The following is a 12,392-nucleotide window of genomic DNA, read 5'->3' on the forward strand; positions in this document are numbered from 1 at the left end:
CATTCCGGGACACCCTTCGGATATGATATAAATTTTGAAGTACTAAAGCATCCGGTACTTTGGATGGGGTTTGTTAGGCCCAATAGATCTATCTTTAGGATTCGCGTCAATTAGGGTGTCTGTTCCCTAATTCTTAGATTACCAGACTTAATAAAAAGGGGCATATTCAATTTCGATAATTCAACCATAGAATGTAGTTTCACGTACTTGTGTCTATTTTGTAAATCATTTATAAAACCTGCATGTATTCTCATCCCAAAAATATTAGATTTTAAAAGTGGGACTATAACTCACTTTCACAGATTTTTACTTCGTCGGGAAGTAAGACTTGGCCACTGGTTGATTCACAAACCTATAACAATATATACATATATATCAAAGTATGTTCAAAATATATTTACAACACTTTTAATATATTTTGATGTTTTAAGTTTATTAAGTCAGCTGTCCTCGTTAGTAACCTACAACTAGTTGTTCACAGTTAGATGTACAGAAATAAATCGATAAATATTATCTTGAATCAATTCACGACCCAGTGTATACGTATCTCAGTATTGATCACAACTCAAACTATATATATTTTGGAATCAACCTCAACCCTGTATAGCTAACTCCAACATTCACATATAGAGTGTCTATGGTTGTTCCGAAATATATATAGACGTGTCTACATGATAGGTCGAAACATTGTATACGTGTCTATGGTATCTCAAGATTACATAATATACAATACAAGTTGATTAAGTTATGGTTGGAATAGATTTGTTACCAATTTTCACGTAGCTAAAATGAGAAAAAATATCCAATCTTGTTTTACCCATAACTTCTTCATTTTAAATCCGTTTTGAGTGAATCAAATTGCTATGGTTTCATATTGAACTATATTTTATGAATATAAACAGAAAAAGTATAGGTTTATAGTCGGAAAAATAAGTTACAAGTCGTTTTTGTAAAGGTAGTCATTTCAGTCGAAAGAACGACGTCTAGATGACCATTTTAGAAAACATACTTCCACTTTGATTTTAACCATAATTTTTGGATATAGTTTCATGTTCATAATAAAAATCATTTTCTCAGAATAACAACTTTTAAATCAAAGTTTATCATAGTTTTTAATTAACTAACCCAAAACAGCCCGCGGTGTTACTACGACGGCGTAAATCCGATTTTACGGTGTTTTTCGTGTCTCCAGGTTTTAAAACATTAATTTAGCATATCATATAGATATAGAACATGTGTTTAGTTGATTTTAAAAGTGAAGTTAGAAGGATTAACTTTTGTTTGCGAACAAGTTTAGAATTAACTAAACTATGTTCTAGTGATTACAAGTTTAAACCTTCGAATAAGATAGCTTTATATGTATGAATCGAATGATGTTATGAACATCATTACTACCTTAAGTTCCTTGGATAAACCTACTGGAAAAGAGAAAAATGGATCTAGCTTCAACGGATCCTTGGATGGCTCGAAGTTCTTGAAGCAAAATCATGACACGAAAATAAGTTCAAGTAAGATCATCACTTGAAATAAGATTGTTATAGTTATAGAAATTGAAGCAAAGTTTGAATATGATTATTACCTTGTATTAGAATGATAACCTACTGTAAGAAACAAAGATTTCTTGAGGTTGGATGATCACCTTACAAGATTGGAAGTGAGCTAGCAAACTTGAAAGTATTCTTGATTTTATGTAACTAAAACTTGTAGAATATATGAAGAACACTTAGAACTTGAAGATAGAACTTGAGAGAGATCAATTAGATGAAGAAAATTGAAGAATGAAAGTGTTTGTAGGTATTTTTGGTCGTTGGTGTATGGATTAGATATAAAGGATATGTAATTTTGTTTTCATGTAAATAAGTCATGAATGATTACTCATATTTTTGTAATTTTATGAGATATTTCATGCTAGTTGACAAATGATGGTTCCCACATGTGTTAGGTGACTCACTTGGGCTGCTAAGAGCTGATCATTGGAGTGTATATACCAATAGTACATACATCTAAAAGCTGTGTATTGTACGAGTATGAATACGGGTGCATACGAGTAGAATTGTTGATGAAACTGAACGAGGATGTAATTGTAAGCATTTTTGTTAAGTAGAAGTATTTTGATAAGTGTATTGAAGTCTTTAAAAAGTGTATAAATACATATTAAAACACTACATGTATATACATTTTAACTGAGTCGTTAAGTCATCGTTAGTCGTTACATGTAAGTGTTGTTTTGAAACCTTTAGGTTAACAATCTTGTTAAATGTTGTTAACCCAATGTTTATAATATCAAATGAGATTTTAAATTATTATATTATCATGATATTATCATGTATGAATATCTCTTAATATGATATATATACATTAAATGTCTTTACAACGATAATCGTTACATATATGTCTCGTTTAAAAATCATTAAGTTAGTAGTCTTGTTTTTACATATGTAGTTCATTGTTAATATACTTAATGATATGTTTACTTATCATAGTATCATGTTAACTATATATATATATATATCCATATATATGTCATCATATAGTTTTTACAAGTTTTAACGTTCGTGAATCACCGGTCAACTTGGGTGGTCAATTGTCTATATGAAACATATTTCAATTAATCAAGTCTTAACAAGTTTGATTGCTTAACATGTTGGAAACATTTAATCATGTAAATATCAATCTCAATTAATATATATAAACATGGAAAAGTTCGGGTCACTACAAATTAAACAATAACAAGAACCGTAATATTAAATGGGATGTTTTCTTGAATCCAATTAATCACACAAAAGAGCATAGCATGGTCCACCATAGTGTATTTCATAAAGAAAAGTGCAATGTTATGTTAATAGGATAGTGCCGGCTGTGATTAATCCAAATCGAGCTCCTTGAGAAGAACCGACAACCACTATATTTTCCTTAAATTATTTTGCCATATTAAAACTGCAAATGCTTGGGCCATCAATCGTTAAATGAACTAGTGAGGCAACTTGGGCTGCTGTGCAAGATTCTGTTTCTTTTCGAAGCCCAACTATGATTGGGTTTGTATTCAATCGTTTAGATTTTAGAGAAAGGAGAAAAACAGTTTAGTTTTTCGGTTAAATATAAACGAGATACAAGTTTAATCAGAAAAGAACAAATGGAAGATTGGTTAGAAGGGGTGTTGGGTTAGCGAGAGGTTGCGGGTTCGAGCCTGGTTTCATGCAAAAAAATTTTAGAAAGCTTATCTCTAAAGGTAGTCTCATTTTATTATTATTATTATTATTATTATTATTATTATTATTATTATTATTATTATTATTATTATTATTATTATTATTATTATTATTATTATTATTATTATTTTATTAATACTATCATTATCATTATTATTAGTACTACAAATAAAATGACTAAGGTTATGAACAAAATTATTATTATCAATACCATTGTTAAATCTAATGATTAGTATTATTATCATTATTTTAGTATTATCATAATTATTATTTTGACAAACAAAAGATAATTATATAATAAAATATAATTATTACATATATCATAAGTATACCTAATTCACTATTTTAATATAAAAATAACATTTATAGATATATATTGTATTAGAAATAATAAATACATTAATATTTTTAACAAGTAATATATTTTATATATATAAACTGGATTGAATACCATTATATGCTCATTATGTGTTTTAATATATATATTACTGAAGTAGGTTCGTGAATCCGAGGTCAACCTTGCATTGTTCAGTTCCTTCGTATGCATATTTTTACTACAAAATATCGTATTGTGAGTTCATTTGATTCCCTTTTACTCTTTACATTTTTGGGACTGAGAATACATGCGCTACTTTTACAACTGCTTTATTAAATGCTTTTGAAATACATTTTGAACTGCGAATACATGAAATGCTTTTATAAATGTTTGACGAGATAGACACAAGCAAAACATTCCACGAATGAATTATGTGGACGTGATAATTGCCACCATTGAATTATGTGGACGTGATAATTGCCACAATTGATATGAATATTTTTTCCCTGATTATTATTGCTTGGTAACCTAAGAATTAGGGAACATCACTAATTTTGAGAATTAGTACACGCCTAATTGACGCGAATCCTAAAGGTAGCTACCGGGTTTAACACCCCCACCCAGAATGTTCACTAGACGGAAGGGCTAGTGGGCGTGGTGTTTAGTACTTCGAAGTTTATATGATTATTATACAGACGAGATGTTCTGTTTTGGGGATATTATTATGCGCATTATATGTTAAGGTCAGTTACCAAGTCAAGCTATGAAAGAAATGAAAAGTGAATGTTATGTATCGAGAGAATGATTTTATACACAGGTTATGTGTATGTTATTTTTGTGCACAAGATATGTGTACGGTTACTAAGATTTATGAAAGATGATTTCGTACACGAGAAATGTATACTGTATTTAAATGATATCGCATGTACATTACAGGTGGGTATAGGATTCGGGCCCATTTGTACCATGTAGGATTTAAATCTTGTGGTCTATCAAAATGATGAATTTTATTATTTTATGATAAACCTATGAACTCACCAACCTTTTCGTTGATACTTGAAAGCATGTTTATTCTTAGGTATGAAAGAAATCTTCCGCTGTGCATTTGCTCATTTTAAAGACATTACATGGAGTCGTTCATGGCATTTAGACGTCAGTTCATCGCGATGGTACCAGATGTTATTGTATTCGTTCAGGAAGATTTTGGACGGGGTATGACAATTTTGGCGGGTCGTTACAGGAGAAAGAAACATTAATTTTCATGTGAATGTCAATTGATAATTATCATAATATAAACAACCCATATACGGAGTAATTTCTTTTCCATGTATGATTAATGGTTAGTGAAACCATGCATAATCTACTTTTTAGAAAAGAATTACTTAGATAATATTAAACATGGATGTGATGTCAATAAAAGAAATTGGTTTTTTATTCTTTGTATATTGACATGGAACCCCCTTATGAATTGTTAAAATTGTGATTGTTGATAAAACAATGGGTAACAATTGTTAAGCTATTTAATGGGTGGTAATAATCCGTTGAAAAGTCACAAGACAATATTGTATTATTGTGAGGTGACTGATTTTGTTACGAATTTAAATGGCCATGAGAGATTTTATTCATTGGTGATCTATGTCCATAAATCATTTGATGGTTTATCAAATGATACAAGTTAGTGAAACAAATATGGTTTAATATGGAGCAAGGATTAGATATTGTTTAATTGTTTCGAGTACCGGTATGCCATGAAAATTGGTGGTATGATGTATGTGATTTTATCAAGTGACCAATTTAGAATAGTGTTAGATTAAGCATAGTCTAATGGAATTCATTGTGACGGGACTTAAGTATTTCAATACTTGTAAAAGTCAACCATGGATTATGGTTTAGTTCACAATGGTAATCCTTAAAGCATTAAGCATATTAAAATTGTATTAAATTTACTATTGATCAATATGATGATACATCTACAAGTTGTTGGATTTACACTTAGTATAGATGATGTATCTTGGATCAAAAAGGTTGATGTTGAGATTATGGATATCATAAACTTGTTGTCATTACTTCTTGGTTTTAGAAGTGGGTTGACTAGGGTATGTTTATAATTATAATCTCACTTCTAATGTAATGGTAATAATTGTGTACACAAGGATAATGGGGATACATTATCAAGGGTATATAAATTATATGTTTACATTGATGACTTGTGAAAAGTGGACATATGCAAGGACTAATCAATCAACTGATTTGAGATCTCACAAGTTTCTTATTGTATAATAAGGACTTGGTAAATCCTTGGTTTAAAGGATTGCAAAAGAAGGGAAATTGATTGAAGTCATAATGAATGAAATGAAAGTTCATGGTGATCCCTAGTTATGGGATGTAGTTGACTAAGGCATATACTTTTACAAGTGAGAGTCTAGACACTTATGCCTTAGACAAATTGTATTTCGTGGGTTAATCACGAATGAAGTGATGTATGTGAATTTTGTTGTGTTACAACAAAGTTTGACTAAATCACTTGATAAAAGCATTAGCCGGAAGCCGGTAAAAGATGGCTAATGTTGCGGGATTGAAGTCCATTTAGATCTTCCATAGTGGGATACCCAATTCCCGTCTAGTACAACGCTAGGAGCTGAATTCAATGAAGAAAGCCTACTATCTGAAGATTGGAACACATTTAATATATGATCCCAAAGTATGTGTTCGGACCCGTGAGATAAAGGAGGTTGAAGTTTAATACTTCTTAATAGTTGTCTTGAAAAATTGCATCGCGGGAGCAAGATTAAAGAAACTACCTATGTGAACATGAGGTTATGCCGCCTCAAGAAAGCTTGGGACTTACCTTTTGATATGTTCATGAGAGGATTGGGACACATGACTTATAATAGTGTCGGGTTAATTGTAGAAAGTATGGAACTAGTGTGTATATTATCGACAGGTTTTCAAATGAATTGATGGGTTCAAACTATTAGAACACCCTGATTTTCGAATTCTTGCACGTGTAATATACTATGTGTAAATTCAATCCATGTGACATTTACACTTATGCACTAGTTATCTGTTTGTTGGCATTCTAGTAATCAAGGATCATACTAAAATGGGGAGGAATTGTTGGTGATTTTAGCATGATCCAACGTCATTTTAGTTGATTAGATTGCTAAGTTGAAAGTGCTCGAACAGTTGAAACGCTACACGGATTTGGAGAGTGTGGAGTACATGTTCGTAAAGCGTAAAATGGTTTGAGGTTATGTTAGTGAGCTTGGAAATAACATTTGGAACTTAGAAATGCGAAACGGGACTTGCAAGACCAAACATACCGAACCACATCGCGTAAAACTGCAGCAGCCAGGCTGCAGCATTAAGCCGCGGCGCGGCTGGGAGGGGCGCGGCGCTCCTTAAGGCGCTGTGTCCAGGTCGAGGGTGTTACTTGCTGTTGGTGCTTGTGTCTTTGTTAAGCCGCGGCGCAGGTCCCTAGGCCGCGGCGTGGCTTAACACATGGATGCTGAAAAGATTTCATTTTTACCCAAAATGTGCATTTGAACCCCAAACGTTATGGGGTTGTTCCAGGACATTTAAGAGCGGTTTTTACATGTATTTGGACTTGTTTAAGCACAAATACATGGATATAAACTTTCAAGCTATGTATGGGGTATCATAAAAAGTTGTGACTTTTGGTAAACACCTTTTGACCCGTTATAAATATATAGATTCATTTCCATATGAAAGGTTAGACACTTTACACAATGTTCCAAATTTTGAACATGTCTAACACACTTTCAACACAAAACTTACAGATTATACTTTCTAGAATTGCAAGGAACAATTATCTTTTGGTCAAGACGATTGTTCACACTAGTCTTATCCAAATAGTGATTTCGTGTAACCCGTGACCAAGTGGGTCGAAATACTCTATTAAGAAAGTATTCACACGATTCTAGTATCAATCCCGTTGTTGATTCTTTACCCACTAATCCATATTTTTCCAACATATCCAAACTTTAGATACGGAGTAACATTTTTTATGACAATAGAAAGACTAACATTTTGTATCTTTTGGTTGTATAATTACTAGCTTTTATTCACCCAAAGCATAAATTCTTTACTAAACATTAAAAACTTGCATGAAAAAGAGACCAGAGTTTACCCTTCAAGTTTTTCATCAACCACCGCATAAAAGCACAGTAATTTTTCGAAAACAAACAAAAAAACTCTTCCCTAACAGAGTATCCGATTGAAATAATAAACAAAATTTCATATACATGCTTTCTTACATAATCCCAGATTATAAATAAAACAATTATGTCTAACCTTTACAAACACAATGTCTTCACCACAACTAGCAAAGCATGAAAGTAAAGCAAATCAACCTAAACCCACATTTACATTGTTTATTTATTACTAGTTTTGCTTACACAAGAAGCAAACTATTACTAGAGATGGCGGCTCATCGGCAATTGGAAGAAGAAATATGTTCGCGGAGGCTTTCGCGGCTTTCGATGTGTTGATGACACAGTTGGCCGGGGAGAGTGCACCGGGTGATGGTTCTGCTAATGTGTCATGTTATAAGATTGAGAATCGGTCCGGGAAGAATTCTTTCAAAGAGAAGGTTAATGGAAAATTGAAAAGGGCGGGTCCTCGAGGTTGATTGATATGGTCCGTCTTTGTCCTTCGATTGGTTTCATTCCTTGCAGTTTCGGGTTTTTTTCCGGTTTTTATTTGGTTAAATTGTTTGTAAGATTTTTTATCGGGATGTTAGGGATGCTCGTTTATGAATAGACTTTGTTTAATTGGTTGTTGTATAGTTGCGAGCTTCCCCATTCTCCCTCATGTCCTTTTGTATTCCTTTGAAAAACGGTCTCGTTTCTATATGAGTATTCGTTTTTTCGCCAAAAAAAAAAAAAGCAAACTATTAGATTAAAAAAAATTAGAAGTTAAAAGATAAAAGCCATTTAAATAGGAAAAGTTATTAGGTTGTTAGATTAAGCATCTAGGTAAAGAATATAAGAGCACCATGAATGGAACATGTCACCCCCATGTCACTTAGTGACACCACTCCACACCCTAGTCACTTGTGCCCTTTTCACCATGTCAGTCGCAATGACGACGGATGTTTACCCCCTTTTCTTATTTTTGCTTTTTTTTTTCAAATGAATAAATTATTAAATATAATAAATATTATTTTAACACACTAATTGACATAAGTCACCACTCTTCACTTTTTCTGAATCAGCAAGTCACGTCTGACATACCAAGTGACCTCAGTCATCACTCTCAGTGCTCAGTCATCACTCTCAGTGCTCTAAGAGACTCACCTCCTCTCTTAACTACCTTTAACAGCCATGATGATTATTTACTATGAAAAGGTATACGTTTTCATATTTCTCGTACGTAACAACGTTTTATAGCTCATGTTGGTATCGCCAGTAGCGATTGTACGTTACTGTAATTCGTAGAGCACGCAACTTATGTTGCTATTTTAAGCAATTAAACTTATGTTCCTATTTTAAGCAATGAACCCTAAAAAATTGATGCATTATAGCTACCAACTCATTACATGTTGTCAAATAAGACATTACGGAGTATAACATACCAAAACCCTATAATAACACACTTGCATACTAAACTCTCATCGGCACGCAACTTATTGTTTCCCCAAGGATCACTTCCCTATACAGGGCGTTGGGTAAACAAAAACAATTCATTAATTCTCGTGCATAGCTGTTCACGAAACGTGGCATGGGATATCTGTCGATGGCAGGTTAATTCCAAACGAGAGGTCAAACCAATCTCATTCAACATGGTCTGATCCGAACAGATCTTGTTGAATGAACAATTCCATTGTTCTATGCCCTTCTTCTTAGTTCATTTTTTCCTACTTGAACCCGCCGTACTTCCTTTGACTGACTACCCCTGAGATATAGTGAACCTAGCAAGAACAATTGACTACCAGACTTCATTTCCGCAACGCCTACATATGTAACAGATAAATTCCATATCATAAGAGATGTAAGTGCATGACAACCAAGAGCAATGGCCTTTAATCCAATATCCGTTACTTTACTAGTGCTGCTTCTGAGAACTGCGAGTTCACCTAATCCACCACGAGTAGCAGACGAAAGACGAAACACTGATGGCTGCAAGTCTAATATCGGAAGCCTTTTTTGCTTTTAAACATCTGGCAAGGCACCCACCGGTTTTATCAAAATCTTGATTTCTGGTCGTCCCTGCGGATGGTGCTACAAAGCATGAGAAAAACGCTTTAAAACAGAAGCAACTGTGCTTTTATCTTGGCCACTGGTCACACGTCTTAGAATCTCAAATATGCTTTCATTGGAAGCAAACAAGACAACAAAATTGTCATCAACTCTATTTACCTACTGATACACATCTTCAATATCACATTGAAATTAACTATAGCCTGAATACATATCAACTTAAACCTGAAACAAAAAATCGAGACACTGTATAGTGTATTACTCCGTGAGGCTTGCGTAAAGTTACAATCTTTTTGAGCATATTAAGGGCTAGCTTCTACTTCTACAAGAGAGTGCCTCTCCAAAATTGAGACAGTTTCATCTTTGGCACTGCACAAATAACATAATGATTTAAGTAAAAACTTTGACTACCACCAAATTAATAGATTATGTAACACTAACAGTGATTATGGACGCAGGGTGATATCAAAAATGTGCAAATGATGTGTAATGAATGTAGAGGTGGCAATTTTGACTTATCTAACTACTATGATTGGGTTGATTCGGGTTCCATGTATATTTCTAACGAGTCATATCCATAATCATCATTAACGTTAATTTCATAAGACCTCATTTTAGCAATATAATAGATTATAACTGGACTTGTATGAATTCGATAATCACATTTGATACACTGATAAATCAATTAAAAATCTAGAAAGATTTTGGAATAAAAGCCCATCAGTCACCCCATCCGACCCCTAAACATAGCTCGTTTTAATCTGTTTTTGACAAGCCTACCGGCAAACTATTGTTCATGTCTTACCTCCCTGGTCTCAAAATCTTGTATTTCCCGAGTATAGTTAGGTCAACAATAGTTGACCCTGCACAGCCTGATGGAAGGATACCACCATCGTAAACAAACGCACATCGTTCCCACAAGTTCTTGAAATCATTAACGTCTACACTACTTGGTTGTCCACTAAGGTTTGCACTAGTCAAAGCCAGTGCACTTTTGGATCCACGCGCAATCATCCTGATAAAGTTGGAATCAGGTACACGAACTCCCACACTATCGATCCCTGGGTTTAATGACTTCTCAAGAATACTTGATTCCCCTGAAAAGAAAGAAACTTTTAGCAAATCAGACCAAATCAACAAAGGAGCCATGAATACAATAAGAGATTTTAATAGTACTAATTACATATGTGAGCTGAGCTAGGCTCAAATGTACCCCTTAATACAAACCTCTTTTTAGGACAACAGTAACGGGCCCAGGAAGTAGACAATCGAGCAAACCAAAAGGCAAATGATTCGTAACAGCAAATCGTCCAATATCTCCAACATCACCAACACAAATTGCTAAAGGACTCGTAAGTTTACGCCCTTTAATTTCATATATCCTATTAACCGCCTCAATAGAGCTGCACCAAGTACACAAAACAACTCACATTCAACACATTCATTGAAACAAAATATCAAACACCTTAAGTGCATCAAAAATTCAAAAAAACAAACATGTATTAACAAACATACCACGCATCACAAGCGAAACCGTACAACGTATCAGTAGGAACACCAATAACTTTTCCAAATTTTATAGCTTCAATGGCTTCATCAGCGTAGAGTTCGGTGGCAGGTCGAACTATTTCTAAACTCCATGCCATTTTCTTCATCGATCTCATATGAAATCCCTTGTTTTGTAAAAGGATTTTTGTAAATCCATGCTTTGGTACACCTGAATTTAAAAAAGATAAAGATGGGTGTTAGAGTTGATTTAAATTTTAAAGTAAAATCAGAAACAGTTGGGTTTAAACTGTACATCGAGTAGGGTTTAACAGGGGAACTCGAGAGGTTATTTTTGTGGGGTGTATGGTATACATAATATATTGTACGTATGTATAATATTGGTTATGTATATTTTCCGGTGTAGTGGTGGCGCATAGTTAGCCGGCGGCGAAGGTCTATTTGTGGGCGAGGGTTAATTGAAAAGTGTGAGCTACGAAATCAAAACAGAAACTAGAAACTGTAATCGTGTAATTGAAGACTGATTTGCATAATCAATTGATAAAATCAGTAATAGAATCGAGGTCTATATAGCTACACGAACATGGTATCAGTTCAGTTGTGATGGTTATCTGAACTACTAAAAACGATGCCATTTGTAACTTTAAAAGTTATGTGATTATATATGTAGTCCCTGAAGTATATGTTATTTGTCATATTATACCCTCTGTTACCCCAAACCCAATAAAGTGTTGTTTTTATACTTTCGGTAAGTCACGTTTCCTAAGTTTGTTTTGATCGCTCCTGTTTCTGAATCCGTAGAATCTTTCCATCGATATGCTTGGTTGGAAGTAACTGTTTTACCTGTTTCGTATGCTTCGAAGGTTAATGCTTCGGTCCTGGGTTCTCTTTTTGGTGAAGTAATTGCGGTGTCGAAGTATTTGGGTAATGTGGGTTCATTGTTCGTTTTTGTTAAATCTACTAGTGCAAAACATATTCATGATATGGTTGATGTAGATTTAGTGAACTCGTCATTTTCTAAGTGTGCTGTTTGGGTTTCGGAGTTATCGGACCCCAATATTGTGCATCGGTTCATTTTTGACACTTTCGATCAACATCTGATGGAGGCCACTAATAGGTTTATAGTGACTACTGGATCAA

At 33.8% G+C, this 12,392-nt stretch overlaps 1 protein-coding gene across 1 annotated transcript; it reads right to left on the reverse strand.

Moving 5' to 3' along the window:
* Positions 1-9,096: 9,096 nt before the first annotated feature.
* On the reverse strand, positions 9,097-11,836 carry LOC139844457 (uncharacterized). The gene is made up of 5 exons (XM_071834679.1): positions 11,548-11,836; positions 11,262-11,463; positions 10,974-11,149; positions 10,552-10,843; positions 9,097-10,115 (listed from the first exon to the last, which is right to left on the reverse strand). The coding sequence occupies exons 1-5, from the start codon at positions 11,606-11,608 to the stop codon at positions 10,049-10,051; spliced, it is 798 nt and encodes a 265-aa protein (XP_071690780.1). The 5' UTR covers positions 11,609-11,836; the 3' UTR covers positions 9,097-10,048.
* Positions 11,837-12,392: the final 556 nt, after the last annotated feature.

The sequence above is a fragment of the Rutidosis leptorrhynchoides genome, chromosome 4 (assembly GCF_046630445.1).
Source record: "Rutidosis leptorrhynchoides isolate AG116_Rl617_1_P2 chromosome 4, CSIRO_AGI_Rlap_v1, whole genome shotgun sequence".
NCBI lineage: Eukaryota > Viridiplantae > Streptophyta > Magnoliopsida > Asterales > Asteraceae > Rutidosis > Rutidosis leptorrhynchoides.

Bases quoted from the DNA above. Each gene is read 5' to 3' on its own strand.
- LOC139844457 (XM_071834679.1), bottom strand. From the start codon at position 11,608: ATGTATACCATACACCCCACAAAAATAACCTCTCGAGTTCCCCTGTTA. The intron at 11,464-11,547 runs GTACAGTTTAAA...TTTTAAATTCAG, and splicing joins CCTGTTAAACCCTACTCGAT to GTGTACCAAAGCATGGATTT. The intron at 10,844-10,973 runs GTTTGTATTAAG...CTTTCTTTTCAG, and splicing joins TACTGTTGTCCTAAAAAGAG to GGGAATCAAGTATTCTTGAG.